General features: G+C 37.8%; 1 protein-coding gene across 10 annotated transcripts in view; it reads right to left on the reverse strand.

Annotated features, from left to right (window-relative positions):
• Positions 1 to 4496: 4496 nt before the first annotated feature.
• Cep170 (centrosomal protein 170) overlaps positions 4497 to 23191 on the reverse strand; it is a 103471-nt gene continuing 84776 nt past the window's right edge. For 6 of the 10 annotated variants that reach the window (XM_060364752.1, XM_060364751.1, XM_060364749.1 and 3 more), the window contains 6 exons: positions 18141 to 18318; positions 15440 to 15610; positions 12507 to 12595; positions 8386 to 8479; positions 7697 to 7748; positions 4497 to 6843 (listed from right to left, as the gene is read on the reverse strand). In XM_060364752.1, the coding sequence (XP_060220735.1) occupies positions 6548 to 6843; positions 7697 to 7748; positions 8386 to 8479; positions 12507 to 12595; positions 15440 to 15610; positions 18141 to 18318 (880 nt within the window). In that variant the 3' untranslated portion in view covers positions 4497 to 6547. The remainder of the gene's footprint in view (positions 6844 to 7696; positions 7749 to 8385; positions 8480 to 12506; positions 12596 to 15439; positions 15611 to 18140; positions 18319 to 23191) is intronic. The other 4 variants (XM_060364753.1, XM_060364746.1, XM_060364750.1 and 1 more) reach the window with 2 other exon arrangements.

Below are 23191 nucleotides of genomic sequence, written 5' to 3' on the forward strand. Positions count from 1 at the left end.
CTGAGGCATCAACTAAGGAGCATGCATGATCTGGCCCGATGGGCCCTGCACACATGTAGCAACAGGCTTGGTCTTCATATGGGTTGCCTGGCAAGTGAAGGGGGTGCTATCTCTGGGACAAGCTGGAGACCTTCAACAGAGTATGCTCCTGGGAGGATATGGGGTGACTCTAGCTGAGATCCTACTCATTTTGAAAAGTGTGTGTGACCATACAGGCAGAGTCCCAGTCTTCCTGGCATCAGCAGGTCTGTTTTCTGACATCACAGCGTGCGCTGAAGAAACGGTCAGCAGATTGATGTGGCGATGGGTTCCTTAGCACTGAGAAACCCTTTCATCTTGGAGTTGTCTTTTGTATGCTCACTAAATGGCACAGTGCAAATGCTAACAGAACACAGGAAAGAAAGGGGCCTTGCCAACCCTGCTGTAGTCATCATGATTGGCCTAAAAGGGCCAACTTGCTGGGTAAGACAGCTCATACCCAGTTCTAGCTCTGTAGAAGATGGTTTCACATTCCAGTTAACCTTGGACTACCAAGTAAGATGCCTTGGGATGGGGTTCACTATGAAAAGTATCACAACACACACCCAAGTTCTAAGATCCCAGGTATTTTGGAATGCTATAGTTCTTAATTTTTTTTTTTTTTTTGGACAGGCTGATTTTTCATACTAAACCACTCCGTTCTAGACAAATCTCTACAGAATTTCTGGAACAATATACTTTTGAAAACTCAAAGAAAATAAAAATTACGTTTTCTCTGTGGCTCTCATCTGGAAGCTGTCCCATCCCTTTTGAATGCTAGGGTTGGCTTGTAGATCTTCAGGGTCTAGCTATGGCCCTGCTCCCTTCTGGATGCTAGGAGAACAACAAAACACAGAACAAATCAAGAAGTGCAAGTCCACAGACCTAGCTATTCCTCATGGCCTGGACAAATGGCCCAGCCTCATTAGACTCAGTTCCTCCTCTGAGAATGACTATGTTGACCATTATTGAGGGAGAAACCTTGGAGAAATCCTGGGAGATCAGTGCCTGGCACATGGTTGCTGTATACTATGTGTTCACTTCTCTCTCTCTCCTTGAGGTCAGCCCAAATATGTCAATACTCTCTGAATTTGGGGTCACCAAAGCATTTTGTGGGAACATGGCATTAACTCCTGATGTCAATCTCCACAGGCCCCATGGGAGCTTGATTTCTCTTAGAAAATTGTTATGACTCTGATGGCATGGATGATGGCTGGAATTCCTTCGTCAAGAAGCAGTTAAGCAGGTGGTCTTCCCAGCCCATATATCCTTTGGGGAAACTGAACACACCTAAAGTTTCCTGGAAAGCATGTGGTAATTCTGCCAGTTTGTCCTGTTTGAAGACTAAGGCCACCCTGGGAGGATTTCTATTGAGACAAGTTATCTGGGAGAGTGAACTGCCTGGAATTTCTTCCCCTTCTTTCTGGTGTGCAGCCCAACACTGTAACAAATGGGCAAGTGCAGACGTAGCTTGTGAATAGAGGTTTTTGATGGGTTATCCCAGCCATATAATTAAAGACAGCTTTAATTATGTCACCAGAAAAAGCGTTTTCTACTTTCTGTATTCTCTAAATCCAACTAGAGTGAATCTTAGCTACTACTTCCATAGTTAGGGTGTGACCGACGTTTGAAATGTTGGGTCCCTAAGGCAGTGCTACTGGGTGGTGGAGACTTTGGGAGGCCAAAGAGGAGGGTCCTAGGACACTGGAAGGATGCCTTCAAAGGACTGTGGAAATCCTCTTTTCCTTTGCTTCCTGGCCTGGAAGAGAGTGTTTTTACTCCACCATGTACTCATGCCAGATGCCACCTCGGGCCCCAAGCAAATCACCAGATCCTGGGTGCTTGAGACTTCAAATTGTGAACCCCAAAGTTGTTTCAGTTGTTTGATAGAAATGGAAGGAAGGCTACTTAACACATTTACTTGGAGAGTTCAAAGTTGAAAAACGAATGTAAATAATTCTGAATGAACAAGGAATCGCCTTCCTGAATGCCCAAGTCATTAGTGCATTTAAATCATTCTATCATCTGAAAGGATACTGAAAAGGAATCTTCTTTTGTTAATTACTTTACAAAACACCTCTTAACGGTTTACAGTGGAGCGTATTCACCCAATGCACTGAGGATTCAGAGGCGGGTTATGACCACCATATATGGTGTATTTCATACATTTTCACATAGGAATGAAAAATAGCACCCAGAGCTCTAAGTCTGTAACTGGGATTTACAACTTATTCCCTGCATGATGCTAGAAATAGGGTGGTTTGGCACAGGTCACTGGCGTTCCCAAGTTTACCAGCTGCTTGTTAAATTGAACACTAGTGGCAGGTGACTAATCTGAGCATCTAAGGTAAGGAGAGCACGATTCAAATCCCAACTGGACTGAGTAAACTTATTCTCAGATCACAGGTCCCTTCATCTCTAACAGACAAACTCAGAGTTGTGAGAATGGAGATAATGTAGCTAACACACTTGATACTCTGCCCAACAAGAGCCTCTTTTCTCCATTTACGTCTAAACTACCTCAAATATGAAGTAGTTGAACTATGTAATGTTGGCCAATTCTTGGTCTAATACTGCATGCCTTAAAACTAAGACTTTCATCCAGTTCAAAATCAGACTTTCATCCTGTTCAAAACCAGAGCTTGAATAGCTGTGGTGAAAATATGTCAATGAACAAATGTTTACTGTATACTGGAGTATGTACAAGAGCAGCAATACAGAGCAGGAAACATTCCCATAAACAATGGCTCCAGGTGGTGAAGTTGACTAGATACAGGGGTCAGCAAGGAGCTGGCTTTGTGGTTCAGGACATTGCATTTTGAGGAAAGTGGGGAGAAGTGGTTTGGGTCAGCTCAGGAAGCTTAACAAAGCTTTGAACACACAGCGACCGGGCTCACATATTCCTGCTAGATTCCTGTTGTACTGTCCACTCCCACATTCAAATAACTGGAAGGTTTCTCAAACCTAGACAGGCTGTGGACAGTTTCTTGGAGATTTGCAAATTTGCATGCAATCACAGGTTCAGCTCAACCATACAACAGAGGATCTCAAAAGTAGGTGGCAGCACCCCAGCTCTGGGGAGTCTCTCCAGCCCTGTGTGAGACCAACTAATATGACCGTGGCACAGTGAGTGTCAGGTGAATAAAGAACACACAGGGAAGCAAAGAGGGAAGAGAAGGGCTGCAAAGCAGCTCATGGAAAGTTCTTACCACCAGATCAGAATGAAACTGAACCAGAAGGAATCTGTACTTACAGAGCAGTGTGTATCCCTTCAAGATCAACTGAGGGACAGCTGGTGAATAATGCATTGTACGAGAGAGAAAACAGGGTTTTCACCTGATGTTGCTCATTCACTCAAGTCTTTCCCTGTCAGTGTAGAATCAAGTACAGTTTGTTTCTGTTCACTGCCAGGATCCTCACTGATGAAAATACTGCTTAGTATGTTAACAGTAACTATAGAATGGATCAGCTCTATCTGGGCAAAACTGAAGCTCGTGGGGTAGGAGACTTCTATTGGAAGAGTTTATACAAGAACCCTGCAGTGTTTCTGAGGGAGCATACTTCATAGTCCCCTGATCTACAAGAGCCTTGGAGAAGAATGATGCTCTCATTTTATAGATCAGAGTTGGAGGGTCACGTCCACAGGAATAGGCCTGGGTCTCAGAACCTCGAATCCAAATCCTGCAAGAGTTACTCCTGTTAGAGACACAGCAATACAGGAAGTTAAATGGCAGAGAAGCTGGAAAGGATAGGTCTATTCTGGAAAGCAAGTCCAAGGACACAAAGGAACGGCAGCCTACCCAGAAAACAATTTGAGCGATATAAAGAGAAGTATATATCCATGTGTCTTATCAAGAAGGGAAATGAAAGTATGCAAAATACTTTGCTATGGTACCAAAGGAGGGAAGCTTTATGAAGATGCAGACAGAAATTGAGGAATGGGAGGGCTGTGGGTGAGCAGTAAAGGGGAGGAAGAGCAAGCATACAGTGGGATGAATATCCAGGACGGTCCAGAGTCTTTTAGGAGTCAGTGGAAATATAATGAGTACACTGAAACATAAAAAAAGAAAGCTCCACAGTCAAGCTGTGAAGTCTTTGATATTGATTAGTAACAGGGAGACATTTAAGACTCTCGAGCTACGAGAATGAAAAAAAAAAGTCTTAAACTGATAGTTCTGAAACTGAATACGTTCAAGATACTTAAATTTCTTCTTTGTTCCCCTAATACACTACTGTCAGAAAGCCTTTAGATGATCCAAGGCTGACTACAATAATGTGTGGATGTGTGTTACACTAGAGCTATTGTATTACGTTTATTACAATTCACTAAGAATACGTTTCACTTTGGATAATCGTATATTCATTAAAACTGGAAGGTTCCTTTGCTAAGCCCTGGAAAATGCCCTGTAAAGAGTTTGGTAAATTAATGAATATAAGTATATCAGCTGGCAGAAGACATGAAATCTATAATCACTGCATAAAGTTCCAGAAACACTTTATTTAAAAATGGAGTCGTAAATGCATAACAAAATAACGTAATAAATGTAACAAAAATAAATAAGGAGAATGTATTCATACAAAATAAAAATAACATAGTAAAAGGCCAAATGTTTATAATTGAACAAAACTGTGTAAACAAACAATAATGTAGATATTTTAATACTTTCTTAGACTCCTTATCCTGTACTTCCATGTGGATAGCCTCAGTACCAAACATCAACTGAAGGAGGGAACAATGGTGATTATTTTGCGTAACATTTTCTTGAAATGGACTGACCCTGTTTAAATGTTTTGTTTGTTCCTTCAAAGCATCTCACTTCCCTTTTACATTCTTTGAAACCCTTTTGAACTATACTTCATGAGAACTGTGAATTTAGCTTTACAAGGAGAACAATTCCTTTTCTTTTTTTAATTTAAAGAAAAATATGAGATCCATTATACAACAGACTTATGTTTTTACACCTTTATAAAAAGATTTTGCATTTTAATTAACTGATCCAAAATCACCGGATTTCTTAGATCCTGAAAAATCTTGAGTATACAGTTACCTTTTCCTTAAAACAAATGTAGCACAGGTTATTGCTAAAATATCAAAGACCATATCATAAAAGTTGCAGTTTATTCTTTATAGACCAATGGGCCACTGGAGCAAATCCAGGCCTATTAATAATATTTAAAAGAATTAAGATTCACCCAAATTATAGTGTTCTGGAAACACAAAAATAATTCCTTTATTAAAAAACTTATTGAAATGTGAGCTTACTGGAAAGAAAACAAAACAGTAACAAAAACAAAGTTTAAAGAAGATACTTCTCACAGGCTTTCTTTTTAGTAGCTATAAGCCCAAAGCCTTAGTCGTTGTTGCTGTCTTGCAGGGTCCTTACAAGTGTGTAAGACTGACACAAGGTTACTATGGACCTACAGGGAAACACAGAAGCAATTCAATGACTGGGAGTGGAACTATCAACTACTCTCACAACTACTGGTTCTTCACATCTCCTAATGAAGAAAAATTAATATCATGATCAATTCAGGGGGATTCCCTCCCTCCCCCAACTGCCACATAAAAACCTGATAACACAGGACAAATATACATGTTCTTAATTTTAAAAATATACTCCACCTAAACTATCTGTCAAGTTTAACCTTTCTAGTTGTCATTTAATCTAAAAGGAGACAAATCTTATTTTCTTAAAAGAGAAAAGAAAGAAATAAGAAAGAAAAGAACAAAAGAAAGAAAGAAAAGAAAGAAAGAAGGGAAAATAAAAAGTGCTAAATGGATCTTTTTGAAAAGTGGAGTAAAACACTGTGGGGTTAAAACAAATACAGTATTGTCAACTTCCTATGTACAAAAAGTCAGTCCTTAATGATATATAGATATGTCCATCTATCACTCCCAGTAAATCTTAGTGCAAACATAATAGTTAATTTCCGTAAACCCCAAGACAAGTTACTTAGCAACAGTTATAAATCACACTATGTTGGAAAGTCTAAGGACGCAGGACGACTGCTGTGGAGGGTCTGCTTCACTCTACAGAGCAGGATGCCACTGTGTCCAGTGACAGTGAGTAAGAATATAAACCCTATTATTAAGAAGCAAACTGGATGGTTTAACAATCTGTACAGCTGATGAGGAAGTTCATCTCAGGGAGTAGCTTGGCACAGGAGACACAGGGGCTCAGAAATGTTGGATATTTTCATTTGTTTGTATGTCATAGCATGGCTAAAAACAAACACAAAGAACTAAGAAGGGAAAGGATGCAATGATATGATTCAATCTGAAAATTACAAAACTGCAAAAGGCAAAGCCGACAGAAGCTGTCTTTGCTAAGTGTGCTTCAAGTGGTTGTCTGAGTGGTTTGAAAAGACTGGTGTGACACATAGAGGTAAAAATAAATAAATAAATCAAGAAGACAAAGATAACAAGATTGTTGCTGACCAAGCTCTCTTGTTTTGTATGTCAACATCATGCTGCTTCCAATACACCTTAGTCACTCCATGGGTAACGTCTCTAACAAACAAGGGGACATCATTCATGTACTGTAATGTCTTCTTCTTCCCCATCAGGGTTGAACCTATTGAAATGGATACTGAAATCAGCCTCAGATTCAACATTCTCAAACTCAGTGGAGGCTGCAGCAGCAGAAGCAGCAGGGTGCAGAGCCCTAGTTTCTGGTGGGCAAAGTGCTGGTGTCTGACTAGGGCTGCTGTGGTTATTGACAGGACTGGACTTCTGTTTTGGTGGAGATGGCAGGATAGCATTGGTAAATCCCATGTTGTTAAGAGCCTCCAAAGTTCCATCTGGGTCAATCATGGCATTGATCACTGAAGGAAATAAAAAATAAATAAAAAGAGATATAAAATAAAAAGAGATATGGATATGAGCATTGCTTATCTAAGACTTCAGCTAGTCCTCTACTATTGTACTTAACCTGATTTAATAATCCATGGTTAGTCTACAGTGTAGATCGCACAGACCTGAGTGCTTCTCCTAGGTTCCTGCAGACCCTCTCGGCACCTTTTAGGAAACTGAACAGATCAGTACTTGGAAGGGGTAAACCCGAGAGCTTTTGAGAGCTCGCTCTTACCATCACACAGGGCACTGAAAATACTGGTTATGTTTTTAATACCCAGATTTTGTCAAATATAAATTCCAACATGTGTTCCAAACCTCCCCTCTCCCACTTTTTTGCCAGGTGTGGTGGCACCAGAGGTGGAGGGAAGAGGATCTAGAGTTCCAGGTTATCCCCAGCTACATAGTGAGTTTAAGACTAATCTGCATAAAATACTCTGTATCAAAGTGAAACAGAAGGATTTCTTTAAAAAAGTCTAACTTTATAATATTTTATTTTGATATTGGGAGCTATCTATTTTCACTGTTATGGGGCGTTAGATGCGCTAGGCATATACCTAGATATACTCTAAGACCTGAGGCGTATCTCTGAGGTATAACTTGGACATATTCAACTCTGCACTTTTATATGTATTGGTTCATCACTTAGCCAAATACTGTTTCAATAATTAAAAATGTAATAAAAAACATATTTCAGAAGTAGAAAGCACTCAAATTCAATCCTTCTGCCTCTGCCTCCTGAAGGCTGGAATCACAGCATCCACCCGAACACCGTACACTACCATAATTCAGAAGCACCATTACTTAATTTAGCAGTGGATTTACCTTGTAACTGTTTTTCAACCCTTTTAAGCTCCTGTAAAATAGAAGAAATCTCCTGCAGGGGAAGCAATACTCCAAATTAGTTCACTAGAACATTCTCAGGTTACACACAATGCATCTCGTTGTCTCTATGCTGCTGTATTAGTAAGCTACATCAAAGGACCCAGCATGTAAGATCCAATTTAGAATCTTTAATAATGAAATTGAATAATTTTTCAACAAAAGTAATAATAAAATTTCAAGGCAACTTACTAGTGTAGAAAAGATGGTTTTGATACATTTGTTCTGACATGTTTTGCAACATTTTAACACTGTGCCTATGCAATTTTTTTAGAAAAATATATAAAGCGAAATATCAACATAGGAGAACAATCTAATAAAACTGTGCTCTTTAAAAGACAAATATTAGAAATTATTTGTCAATTTAATGTTTAAGTTCTAAATTTAAAGCTACATCTTTATATACCTTTAATTATCATGTGAGCAATATATAGCACAATAAGAAACACAAGATCCTCAATATGCTCTGTAGCCTTGAAACAGCTTATATTTTAAACACCACTGGATGAAATTTACTGAATCTATGTATTCATATAGTCTTTTAGAATGTAAACTAACAAATATTCAAGACTATGTTCCTTACAAGTGAAGCCATTCCACTGAAATGTTTTAATCTTGAAAAACCATCATACCATGCTTGAGGTTTTCACAATAGGGACCTCGCTTTCAGCTCTTAACTTGCTCTCTATGTCATCCCAGTTCCGATCTTTGTCTTTAAATAATATTCTACAGGACAAAAAAACACAAGCATTTTAAACTTTCATGTTTTTTTGATAATACAAGAAAATTAGTTACCACTTCAAAACTACATAAAGAGAAGTAAAACAATTATTGAATGAACTCAGACTTAGTAATTGGCAAATCCTATAAATTCAAACATGTGAAAAACTTTTAAAAACATAACTAACTGGGTACTAATACAGTCCTAAAACTCTTTACTGTTTATCTTATTTTTAAATGAAAATTGAATATAATACAAGTACTGTTATTATTTGTAACTAATGATATAACCACTGCTTAAGAACGCTGAACTTCACTGTGATAGAATATGTAAGATATAAGTAAAATGAAATTAAGAAAATACACTTAATTAGGTATGCAACTGTTGGTTAAAACCTCTATAAGCAAGAACCATCCATTAACTTTGTTGATGGATCAAAATATGAACATTATCTTAAAGATGATATACGAGACTATTTACTGTACTTTTATTCAAAAATCGTAACTCAGTGTATTTGCATATAACTTTGGAGTGAAGACAGTATAAAATTTTATACATTTTTAATGAAAAGGACACATAACTGTTCTATATGAGAAACTAAACTGACACTTCTTGACTTTTAAAGTACTATGATTTTTTTTTTGTTCTACAATTGCAGAATTCGCCTCTCTCCAATCAATTAAAATCTCTGAGACACAAGTCAGAAGTGTTAGAAAGATTTACACACGTTTTTGCTTAAGTTCTTCAATGAGTCTGTTTGGAAATCTAGTTTCACTAAATCCTTTCTTTACATTAACATTCTTAATGGTACTTCTCCAAAACTTATTTAAAAGCACAGATTAATCACCTTCAAATCAGGTTCAGAATGTCTGCAATTTTTCATTCTGAGGCTAAGAAGGGTTTAAAGCCTGCAGAAGATTCTTTTGAGCTAAGAAATTTCCCAAATAAAAAAGACTGAACTTCAATGCTGGGCACCTAAGAGCTTTATATAATGACTATGTTATGAAGGAGTAAGAAAAATACTGTGTTTTTTAAACATAGTCTTTTAAGCACCAAGATTCATGGAAAGTAAGAAAATAATGAGGACTCCATCAGCTAAGTGAAAACTACAATGGAGATGGAGAGATGGCTCAGTGGTTGAGAGTACTGGCTGCTCTTCCAGAGGACCTGGGTTCAGTTCCCAGCACCCACATGTCAGCTCACAACTGTAACTTGAGTCCCAGGGGATCTGACACCCTCCCATAGACATACATGTAGGCAAAGTACCAGTGCATGGAAAATAAAAATAAATAAATTATAAAAAAAAAAAAGAAAACTACAATGGGCCTGTACAACCAAAGAAGTTATGTGTTTAGCAATAAGGTATTAAAAATCAGTGAATTTTAATGAATTAGTATAATATACATAGCTTCTAAAACTGCTGAAAATTTCACTGTTAGGGAACATAGAACAGCTACCCAAGGCTCCTGATTCACTGGAAACGAGGTCCCATTGGAAGAAAAAGTTGATTTTTAAAGACATAGGATGTCAAACTAATCACTTCAATTCTAGGAAATTAAATCTAATCACATATATGGATACTAAAGAAGCAGAAAACCACGTCAACACACTGTTTTAGACAAACTTATAATGATCAAACCTTTTTATTTAACAAGGTTATTTAACAATGGCTACCAGATTATAATTACAGATTCAAAAAAGTAGTTGGACTGCTAAATTCCACCATGAAAAAACAATACATTTCAAAACTTATTTCATTCCAAATTAGTAAACTAAAAATTCTTTTCACTGGAGTTGTTGGCACTGGGAGAAGAAAGTTGTATCCATATATTCTGTCTTTAACACAAGAAGTCTGGGATGCAAACAGTAATCTGGAGGATTTCAATAAGGTAGTGATAAAAAGAATTATACAGTAGAGCAAGATTTTCTCATTAGCAAGCCACACATGACCATGCAATATGACTTCTGTGATGTTTTCATGGGCAACAGTGTGTAGAGATAACACTCATTTGATTTATTACCTATCAAGGGCTTTTTAGGAAGAAGTATAAACTCAATAATAAATAAATATCTGCCTTCTTTACTTAACTGTGAAGGAGTCAAAAAGAATGCTACAAATAACACATGCTACAAATCATTCAATCAATGAACACATTTAGAGATTTTAACACTGCCCCCTTACTCCTTGGTGATAATCTGACAATCAAACCCAGGGCCTTGCACATCCCCTTTAAATTCCTATATAAGACTGTCATTTCACTTAATAGTCCTTTAGTTTACACCTCCATGTTCAATTTTAGAGTATAATTCTAGTGGAATTAAAAATCAAAACAGCAATTATTTTATTGTCAATTAAACTGAAGAGTTGAGTCAGGCTTGAGGTATAACTTCTGTGGTTATTTGTTAGCAAAGCATGTAACTGAGGCCTGTTAATTTGCGAGTTTATATGTAATAAATAATTATTAGGCTTACTTTTCTCCTACTAATTTTAAATGGGCCCTGCCACAGGGGACAGCAATGCACCTGCCTGTGGGCACAAATCGACACCAGGGAGTATCACAGGTGGATGTGGTGTCAGTTGAGCAGCCCTTTTGCTTGTGAAAAGAATTGAGATCAGGAAACTTAGGCCTGATATGATCACAGGGAAAATAAGCCTCATGTAAGACTGTGTCAGAATGTTAATTACATCGTTACCAAGTATGAGTAAAATACAAACAATGGATTAATATGGAAGATCACACCAGTAAAAGGTAGTATTTTAAAGTAACAGTAATTTCTCTAAAGCCAACTGTGAACCCATTAAATTTTTTAAAATTTTATTCAGTTCCAACTTAATTCACTGAAATTAGTACGATTTGTACTTTTCATCTCCTCTATCTAATTAGCAACTTCAATAATAAAAGCGGAGACCAATTAAGTTTTGGTGGGAATAGCAACTGTAAACAGTTAATACTAAAGTGAAACAAATGAAACTAAGACAAGCTCTGAGAAAGAACCAAAGCCTAGGCTGACTCACGCAGGTAAACAAACGGCCAGGCATGCCTTTGTTCTGGTGAGCTCTAACGTATCTGTGTTCTCTATTTCTACTTGTTAATAAATGTGAAATTATTATTCTATGAAAAATTAAGTTTATTTAAATTTCAGGGATGTATAAGAACAGAGAAATTCTCTTTAAAAAATATATACTATATAAGGGTAGTTATTAGAATAATTAAAAAAAACTATTTACAGGTATTCATTAAGAAAAGCCAAATATTCAATTCCTTAAGGCAGTATGCCTCATACTCCAATCAAATATTAAGGATCTATCAATATGTTTAAACAAAACTTTTGAAAAAGTAAAGGTATTAAGTTTAAAAAAAGGCTCAAGATGAAGAACAAGTGATCACAATTCTATCTTTTGAGACTTTAAAACTGAACTTAAGGGAAAAAATAATCACATACAGACATGATAAATATTGTATGTATAAATGTATCGTAAATATTTGCAGTTTTGAACCATGCTCTATGCTCAGTGCTGGGGATCAAATCCAAGGCCTCACAAATGACGGGTAAGCACCCTATCATTCAACCATCATGGGCTCTGGGCTCTACCGCCAGCCCCAGTTGCTCCTTTTTTTTTTTTTTTCCTTTTTTAAATTAAGAATGTGGACTTGCAGCTGAACAATCTCCATAGCGTTTTAATCATTAAGGTTGCTGCTCACAGAGTCTTGGGAGCACAGACTGCTACCTTCCCCTTGCAGAAGACACTGGAGCTCACTCTGAGCAGATGAAACCTCAAGAATCTGTTAAGTTTAAAATATTTACTGATATTTTGTGAAGAAGAAAAATGGTTTCAGTTACTAATAACTGAAAGTGTCAGTTCTCAATTATAAGTGAATTCATAACCAGGGTCATTTGTTTAGCCAAACCTACTTCTTATATTTGAAAACTGGTAACAGCAGCAGTAAGAACCTTATCAGTGACTTCACTAGATCCTCACAGCTGTGGCAACAGGTCTGAAGAAGCAGTGATTAGAGAAACACAACATACCTAATTTTTCCAGCTGTTTTATCAATCGATTGCCTTATCTTCTTAGAGAATTGAAAGACTGATGACAGCAGCAGATTATCTCCCATGACCTGAAACAAGAGGAAAAAGTATGCTAACATATACTATTTATGCTAATTTTGATTTAAAATAAATGAACAATGTGGTTAGAGTAATTAAATTGAGAAAGAAGATGAAATATCAACAAAGAGTTCCTTTGCTAAATAACTTGAAGTTACACACACACACACACACACACACACACACACACACACACACATATAGTCATTCCATTTTATTTATGGTTGTGAGCCTAGCCTTTAACGGCTAAGCCATCTCTCCAGCCCGGTCATTCCATTTTAAAAAACAACCAATTTTAGTCTCTTTTTAAAAAACTCTATTATTATTATTTACAACTTATTCACTTTGTATCCTAGTTGTAGTGCCCTCCCTCATCTCCTCCAGGTCCCACCCTCACTCTTCTATCCATCTTCCCTAGTCCACTGATAGGGGAAGTCCTTTTGTCCCCTCCAGGTCCTTTTATATCCCTCTTCTTCCATAAGACTTCCTGTGCTTTGTCCAAAGTTTGGCTGTCTCTGCATCTGCTTCGATCCCTTGCTGGTTGGAGTCATTTAGAGGACATCTGTGGTAGGCTCCAGTCCTGTTTACTCTCTTCTACTGCTTCCAGTGTCTTTCCTGTTTTCCCTTCTAAATGAGAATTAAGCATGTTCCTTAGGATCCTCCTTGTCATTTAGCTTCTTTTGGTCTGTAAATTTTAATATGCTTATCCTATATTATATGGCTAATATCCACTGATAAGTGAGTATATAGCATGCATGTCTCTCTGCTTTGGGATACCTCACTCAGAATGATCTTTTCTAGTTCCGTCCATTTGCCTGCAAATTTCATATCAGCTTTTTTCGTAATAGCCAGAATCTGGAAACAACCTAGATGTCCCTCAACCAAAGAATGGGTACAGAAATTGTGCTACATTTACACAATGGAATACTACTCAGCAGTTAAAAACAAGGACACCAGTTTATTCTCTTTAATCACCATCATGACCTGCCTCTCATATTCATAATTAAAATGGACAGCATACGTAGAGTACTATATTATTTGCTTATTTATCAAATTATACAAATACAAAGACAAGAAAGAGCACAACCAGGAGCTCTGCTCTTCAGAGACTAGTGAGGGAGATAACTTCTAAAGAATTTATTCAGAACAGTAAATTTTCATGATGGGGGTTGGTATTGCCCAACTTGAGAATGAGGGGTAACTCTAGGGGTCAGCAAACTTCTGCACAATGCCACAGACAGATTTCAGACTCCGAGAGCCATGTGATCTCTGACACAGTTTAGTTTTGCTGTAGAGAGTAGACAGCCACAGACAGGATGAGGCTAAGGAGCATGGAGTATGACTGCTGTGTTCAAGACAGGTGAAAAGCTGGGTTAGACCTAAATCACAAAAACAAAGTCTGTGCAGGAGAGTAGAAAAAGGACTCATCTTAAGGTTAGATATGACTACCAAAATAGCCCCACACTGTCATAACTATGTGCATATTCTATAAGAGACCAGAAAGATAAGACAAGACTTTGGATAACATGTTCCTAAAAAGCATAGTATAAGAATGTAACATGGAAATGATATTATACACAGTATAAGAAAGCAGGAAAATCACTGTAGATTTTGTGATCCAGTGCTGTAAGAACTGTGAAAAGAGTTCAATGAGTGTGACACAAAGTGCTTATAATGACACAGATCTGGATTCACTGAGGACAGAAGGTTAAGTAAGTAGATGTGAAAAGTCACAAGAAGACACGAAAAGGATAAGCAGGAATTATGGGATTTGTGGGTCTTAGGAAAGAGATGAAATAAAAGTGGAAAAAAATATATTATGGAGATAAAAGGGCACAGCATTCTATGAAAAAATTGATACATAGGAGAAGGTTTCTCTCTTTCCTACTCGAAAAAGGACAGGTTACTGTCACAATGTCTTATATTTTTAGTATCAGCCTTGAGATGACTTCACTGAAAATATAAAATTTTTTAAAAAAACTTTACTACATTTAGAGGAATTTGTCATCTGAGGATGTACAATGAACATGGGTAAAAATGAGAGAATGGATTCTTTATTTATACCAAAACCAAATGAATCACTATTGGGGCACAGAATAAAAAGTATGTTGTAAAAGTCTCCCCAGGATTGGGATTACAACTCTGTAGCTGTCTTGGTACTACTAAAACACTCAGTAGTGGTCATAATGGATCACATCTACAAAATAGCACTTGTGAGATAGGGCAGGAGGATCAATAGTTGAAGACTAACTATAGCCACATGGCTTGGGTGACATAAGACTACAAAACAAACAAAACACAAAGCATTTTTTTGTTTGTTTTTTGAGACACGATTTTTCTGGGTAGCCCTGGCTGTTCCGGAATTTACTACACAGACCAGGCTGAACTCAGAGATCCACCTGCCTTTGCCTCCAGAGCGCTGGAAAAAAGGCAAGCGCCACCACCCTTGGCAGCACAAACTGTCCATACACACTAATATTCAGGGCCTTGAACGCAGGGATCCAAAAGTCTGGTCCCCTGGAACTGGACTTTACACGGCTGTGAGCCACTATGTGGGGTGCTAGAAACCAAACTGAGGCCCTGTGCAATAGCTGCAAGAGCTCTTGACTGCTCAGTCATCTTTCTAGTTCTATATTATTTTTTTAAGGATTAATTTAATAGTTTTTATAAACACTCACTTTTAGGTTAACTTAAGAGTTAGTCTTGACTCCTACATACTATAGTTTAGCTTGGACAACTCTCTTTAATAACATAATAATGGATTTGGTACTAAAATAACTTGAGCCTACCATTACCTAATATGGCAGAGTAGAGATGCCTCTTCACTCTATGCTAAAAGTTTGCACTTTACTTACTTCATCTCTACTCCAGGTTCTCCGTCTCGTAATTGTTAAGTGATCAGGATGCTCTGCTGGCTGAGGTCTTGAATCACCAGACCGACCATTGTTTCCTTCTGGTGTTTTGGAATGAACCAATGGAGGTATCTTTCGGAAGTTGAGACTTTCATCAAAGACACGATCAACCAACTAGTAGGACAAAAGTAAACCCTTATGAGAACAGAAGAGTGAAAAGTGTAGAAGTACTGGCAATAATAAATTTTATGAATAGAGAAGTTATTTCATTCTCAAGTATTAATAGAAGCATGAATCTTCAATAAACCAATTACTTTTAAAATAAGCACGCCAAACAGGTTTCTTCCATAAAGAAAATGTTCATCTATACTAATCTTATTTTCAGAACAAAAAATATTTAGCTATGCTAGATTCAATTCTTTCACGATTAAGATGTTCTCCAAAGGAAAAAGATATTTAGAGACAAAAAACAAAAACAAACAACCCCTGAGCCATGTAGGTGGACAATGAGTTCACTTTACTCACATTGCCTTACCAGTATAAAACAATGTTTCTTTTTCTTTTAGTTTTCTATCTTGCTTTTTTCTTTCCTCCTCCCCAAATCCAGGTCCCAAATTTCTTCACAAGATACATAAATGGCAAATTTCAATTAAATTTACAAAAGGAAACAAAAATTAATCCACATAATCAGTACTATGGTCTCAGTCAAACTTTTAACAATGATAGAGAACTAACATCCTCCTACAGTAAACTCAAGCCCTGCCTCCTACAGTGCAGACTGTGGCCATGCAACACCAAGTAACGGGTTTACCGACGGAAGAACAACTAGTGTAATAATCGGAAATAAAACAAAAGCGGAATGGAAATGTACTCCATGAAATGCTTCAGTAGTTCCACTGGGTCTCAGTGAATGGATAACCACGTTAGGTTAAATTTAGTTAGAAAGCTGAGAAAAATAATACTATTTAAATGTACCAGAGACATGTGTATGTCTTGCCACCATGAAGATCCTCTTGTCTTTTGTTTTTGTTTTTTAACCAACAAAGATGATTTTATATACATTTACAATTGATCAATGTGGTAACAAAACTCTACACAGATTAATGAAATATCATTTATTAAATTAGAAAACATACAAACAAAAAATAAACAAGAAGTGAGCATTAAGGAGCTGTATAAGAAAAAAAATGTGACAAAAAGCAACTGAAGAAAAGATTATCAGCACAGTTTACCAGAATTAAATGTCCAAAAGGCTAGGCATTTTTGGTTACTATTTAGAATTTAATAAAATAAAGAAGTAGAGTTATCAGTAAGAGTGGCTGGCAGCATTGTTCTGTAAAGTGACAGATAGTAAATGTTCTTGGCTTTGTAAGCATACAGTCTGTCTGAGAACTCAGTTTTGCACTGCAACACAGAAACAGCCATAGACAACAGTTAGGCAAGCAAGAATGGCTATAAGGTAATAAAACTTTATGTATGGATACTGAAATGTGAATTTAAAATGATTTTCATGTTATAAACCATTATTCTTTTCACATTTTTAATCATTTAAAAACATAAGGTCTATTTCTAGTTTTTGGGCCATGTAAAGACAAATCTGTTCCTTTAAAAGGCTAACCTTTGGTTTATACTTCAGCTCAAGATAAAATTAGGTAACATGGCTAGAAAGTACGGTCAACCTTTCTTATCTGGGATTCAACTAAATATAGAATATTTTTAAAATGCTACAGGCCTTCCTCTGTTACCCTCAATTATTCCTTTCCATTGTGCTATTTCAAATGATCTTTGTATGTGTATGCAAGTGCTTGTGTCTGTGTAAAAATCCCCTCTATACCCCCAATTCTAGAGATAGATGGACTTCTTGTTACTATTCTCTAAACAACACAGCCTAACTACCTTCACATTTCAGTAGGTATTGTAAGTAATCCAGAGATCAGTGTACAGAGGAGGGATCTCCACAGCCTACATGTAACCTCTATACTTTTTTTTTTTTAATCTAAGAGACTGGGATAGTCTCAGATCTTCATGTGTGCCTTAGAATTAATCTCCACTGACACAGAGGGCGGCAAGAGATGACTCCATCATTAATTTAAATTAAAGGTACGTTGTGGAACAATGTTATGTAACTATTGTCTCCTGGATGGAGCTGTATTGTTGGAAGTGATGGTTTTGGGTGGGCAACAGTCTAAAAGTCTTAGCTTATATTCCAGAGTTTATAAGAGTATCTGTAATATTCATGTGTATATGTTAGAGAAACAGCATTTGTATATGTTTCAGTTTAAAAAAAAACAATGATGTATATCTATTTTAAAAAAAGGTGTAGAAATTTTCTCTTTCTTTTCTATTAACTAGTAGAGACCACTTCCTTTAGACTGGAGTATTTCCAGGTAAAACTTCATTGAAACCATATATAGTCATTTGTTGAACTTCAGTTTGCTTTCTAATAACATTTACATTCACATTTCAAGTAAGGTTATAGAGATCAAGAATCAACAGGCAAAGTGCTTAAAGGTAAATAATTTTCCATTTTTATGTTAATAGTAGACCAAATTATTAGCCTTTTAGTCTTTATTAGTTGTTACAAAGATAAATTTGTTAAAGTAAAATTGGAAAATGCAGAGCTGCATGCAGACAGGAAGGGTGGACATAACTAAAATAAACTAAGCAAAGGCTAAAAGCAAAAGAAATTAAGAAGAGAAAGAACCTTATGCATCTCTCCATGAAGATCTCCTACCTCTTCTCTAGTGTCTATGGCAGAGCCGGGGGTGGTGGCAGCAGTGCTTACTGTGGTGCTAGGAGCAGTGCCTGAGGATGTCACTGAGTCTATTTCTCCTGCTACGTCGTTGATCTCCCGGGCAATGAGAGCAAGATCTTGGCTGATCCTGGCAATAATTTTAGAAAAGAAATTTAATTCCCTTTACATTAACAGCTCTAGAAACAAGCAGTTTTGACAGAGTCACGTAATTTGTATATCTAATTACAGATTTATATCCAAAACTTAAGATTCTCTGGAATGCTTTTTACTATTTTGGTATCAAAAAAAATTAAAATTCTAACTTCAAATACTAACATTAATGAATTAAGTTCCAAATAACATCTTCAAAATTTATTTTAAATACCGTAAAATACACAGTTAATGTTAGTAATTGGCATTGACACGTCACAGAAATCTTAAAATTTGAAAATGACAGAAATCATGGATAACAAGAAACAAAGACACTCTTTTCACTAACCTAACTGATTAGCACTTCAACTATAAATACAAGCAATAAACTACAGTGGAATTAACATGGCCAGGGATTTTTGTCACCAACAGAAGTCACATTATAGTTATTTATAGCCATCTCAAAACATTATTTATGGCGATTACTCTTTGAAACTTATACAGTCATTAAAAGCCCAAACTAATGACATTTACTAAAATGTCAAAAGAGAACCATTAGCTATTATATTGCAAAGCATTTTGGTAACTGTATTTCCCCATTATTGAAAGTCTTTGTAATCTGAAGTATTTCTGCTCATGCAATTAGAAGCACTAAGACAGTGTCTTCTTAAGCTTCACTGAAGAGGCCGATGGTATCAAGGGGTCATGAACGGAAGCACTGCTTTACGCCGTGCACAGCATTTTCTGTTCTACATCATGTCATCTGAGGACCATAGCGTCTTCTGAAGTAGGATGTAGCTGATTTTGTTAATAAGCAGACATTACCAGAAAAGTGTAGTGACCTGGTTATGACTGTGCAACTTGGAAGCACCAGATCTCAGTTTATTTCTCAAGTCCACGAAGCTCTGTGCTCATTCACACGGGCTCATGAAATTCATGAAATAACTGTAGCTATTTTTAAAAAGACACATTCTTACTACATGTACATGTACTTGTCTTAGCAATCCTCCCACCTCTGCCTTCTGATGACATGTACGTGCCACAACATCTGGCTTACCAGCAGGAGCCTTGTACATGGCAGGCAAGCACCCTACCAGTCACACCTGCAGGTCAGTTCTAGTTAGCAGTTAACAAGGTGAAAAGTTTTCTCTTAACAATAAAAAAAATTTTAAGAAAGAGAAATAGGGAGGTTCTCTTCCCCTTCCCCCTGACCCTAGCCTTTCAGGTCTCATCAGGACTGGCTGCATTGTCTTCTCTCTGTGGCCTGGTAAAGCTGCTCTCCCCTCAGGAGGAGGTGGTCAAATAGCCAGCCAGCGAGTTCCTGTCAGAGAAAGTCCCTGTTCCCCTTACTAGGGAACCCATTTGGAGACTGAGTTGCCATGGGCTACATCTGTGCAGGGGTTCCAGGTTATCTCCATGAATGGTCCTTGTTTGGAGTATCAGTCTCAGAATGGATGGCGGGGAGGGACATGGGAGAAGAGGGAGGGAAGGCAGGTTTGGGAGGATAAGGTAGGGGGCTACAGCTGGAATACAAAGTGAATAAATTGTAATGAATTAAAAAAATAAATTAAAAATGGACATAAAAAAGGGAGGAGGAACAAGAAAATGAAATCTTGACTAACTGACATTATAGCCTAAAATTGGTGCCTAGGATGAGAAACAGAATAATAAAGGCTAGATGTAATAATTAAAAAAAAACACATCAGTTTATTTTTTTTAATCTATTTTTTTTACAGATATTTATATGATCAAACATGGTATTTTTTGAAAGTGGTAAATGAACTAGGATGAAAACAGAGTAACAATGGCTTGAAGTAATTTAAAAAAATAAACATCAGTTTTTTAAAAAAAATCTATTTTTTGCAGATACTTACATAATAAAATGTGACATTTTTTGAAAGTGGTAAGAATGTAAAGGAAATAAGTTATCTTCATATGTTACATAGTAAAATGTTCAAGCAGCCATCTACCAGGAAGTATTTATTTTCTGCTATGTTCTGTACATGCCTGTATATCTTGGAAAGGCAAATCCCTGTTTTAAAGTTGATTCAATGATAACAACCTATTATTAAAAATTTAAGCAGCTGGTCAGGTGTGCTTAATATAGGCACTTGAGAACTGAAAGCAAGAAAATCATGAATTTAAGGTCATCCTTGAATCCTCAAGGATGAGGCCAGTCTGGACTACATGAAACCCTGTCTCAAAAACAGACATAAAGCCTTTACTATAAGAATCACAAGAAAATTAGAAAGGAAAATAAAGATAGCAGAAAAGCATTATGGAATATTCCAAATGGAAATAGGGTACCTAATGCGTCTAAGTCATGTGGTTATTAAACTAGAACTTTCAGCTTAATTTTACAAAGTTTCTCCATTGCATCCTTTGGATTATAATCCAATATTACAATCCAACGTATTTCTTTACATGTAGTGCTGTGCTCTGCTATAAACTCTCAGCTTACAATCTTTGCTCCTTCTCTCATTTTCCATCTCCTTCAAATCTGCTAGAAAAAATTCTAAAGTAGTAAAAACATTTTATTTGGGGATGTATAAAAATAATGCTTCCTTAGTAAATATAAAAAAATTATACTTGCCATTTTAAAACCTAATATACAATCCACATTTAATTCCATTTTCTTTATTATAAAATTGTTTAAGGGGAAAAAAATCCCAAAGATTCAAAATATAAACTAGTGTGAAGATCCAGAACACTGCTTGCCCTTCCATCTAGACTTACAAAAGCTGAAACAAAATTTCATGTATTTTGTAGAAGAAAGAATTACCTGTTTAAAAATTGAAACAGGGGGAGCCAAGATGGGGGAGCCAAGATGGCGGCGCCGGGAGAGTGCTGTATCTGAGAAGCAGGACAGCACTCTCCATGCAGCGACCAGGAGACTGAACTCTGGGCCCTAAAACTACAACGATCGTGTTTCCCAGGTGAGGGGAGGCTCCCGCGTGGAAATCAGTTGGGTCCACTCTCAGCTGCCCAGCCAGAACCCGGAAGAAATCCCGGGTAACGCGGGCTTTGGGTCTCCGGGCTGGAGCCGCAAGTTTGCGCGTCCCGATGATCACTTTCCCAGGCTGATCGGTGGGCACAAGGGTGCCTGAGACTGGGAGTCCCAGTCGCAAGAAAACCCCACGGGGAAGCAAAGTTGCCAGTCTGATCACGGGTCACCCAGTCTTTCCCTGGAAGGTCTTGCGGACAGCGGGTACCCACTGCCAACACAACTGAGCTCCTGCCGGGCGGAGAGCTGCGCGCCCAGCTCACTGGTACAGACAAGCTGTGCGCCCCAGTGCAACAGGGACTGGGAACCCCTGTCCGAAGAAGGCCCCATAGGGAAGGAAGAAACCGTGCTGCTGGGGTCACCTAGGCTTTGCCTGGGGAAAGTCTAGCAGACCGCAGATCGCAAACAGGTGAGTAAGCTCAGCCATCACAGATCCGGGCCCAAGCAGGGAGCACAGAGTTATTGGGAACCCAGCTCCCGCAGACTAGCAGGCGGGCGCATGCTCCACCAGCCCAGAGGCCTGGTTTGTACCAACTACTACTTACAGACAGAACTGTGTGCCCCAAGACACCAGAGTCTTATAGTCACTGTCTGGAGAAACCCTCACAAGGAACAAGGAACAAAGCAAAGGGGACGGACTTAGGCAACCCAGTATATCCCCAGAAAAGGTCCCACAGACGACCCAACCCAGGGAACTGCTGTGCCCCAGATAGCCTGCAGTTACCAGGAGAGCAGTACTCACCTGCCACAGATTACCTCTTGGGTTCTGGGGCACAGAGCCCCAACCTCAGACCTACAAAAGACAGGGAACCCTGAGATAAACCCTCAGATACTGCTCCAAGGGGCAACCAGTTATCCCTAACAAAACCGACCAAACCACGGGACACACAGGTTACAGCAGCTGATCACTAAATTTACAGCAAGAAACCCAGAAGGAGGGCAGCTGTCTCCAGGACTTCTCCTGGTGAGAGGAGAGCCCTCTTGACTAATCAGAACCACAGTTACCACCCAGTTCCCTATGCGTGAGGTGAGCTGTAGCAACTCCTGAAAAACACCGGCCATCCAGTGACTATACCCAAAAAGCTGAGAAGGCTTCCTTCAGGAAAAACCATCTTCCTGCAAAAGGGATTCTCTCCACTACAAGAATCCAGGAACAACCAGAAACTAACTTCAAACAACTAAGATAGCCCAATGGGTAGAAGACAGCGTAAAAGTTCAACCAACAAAAGCCAGAATATGGCATCTCCAGAACCCAGTTATCCAGGGGCAAATAGCCCTAGACACCCCAGCATAATTGAAATTCAAGGAGATGACCTAACATCTATGCTCATGAAGAAGATAACAGAGGAAACAAATAAAATACGAAAAGAAATAGAGGAAGCTGCAGCCAAACAGTTTGTGGCCTTTAGAGAGGAAATGCTTAAATCACTGAATGAAATAAAAGAAACAGTGGATTGTTCAAAGAGCTGAAGGGATTGACTGAAAAACATGAAAATACAGTCAGACAGGTGAAGGAAACCAACAAAATAGCTCAAGACCTGAAGATAGAATTGGAAAAATTAAAAAAAAAAAAAAAAAACCACAAATGGAAGAAATTGTGGAGAGAAAGAACTTAGGGAAGAAAGCAGGAACTACAGATGTTAGCATAACCAATAGGCTACAATAAATGGAAGAAAGAATCTCAGGTGTGGAAGATACAATGGAAGAAATAGATGTATCTATCTGTCAAAGAAAATGTTAAATCTAAAAAATTCCTGACACAGACCGTCCAAGAAATTCAAGACAACATAAAAAGACAAAACCTAAGAATAATAGGAATAGAGGAAAAAGAAGATTCCCTGCACCAAGGCCCAGAAAATATTTTCAA

The sequence above is a fragment of the Meriones unguiculatus genome, chromosome 11 (assembly GCF_030254825.1).
Source record: "Meriones unguiculatus strain TT.TT164.6M chromosome 11, Bangor_MerUng_6.1, whole genome shotgun sequence".
Taxonomy (NCBI): Eukaryota; Metazoa; Chordata; class Mammalia; order Rodentia; family Muridae; genus Meriones; species Meriones unguiculatus.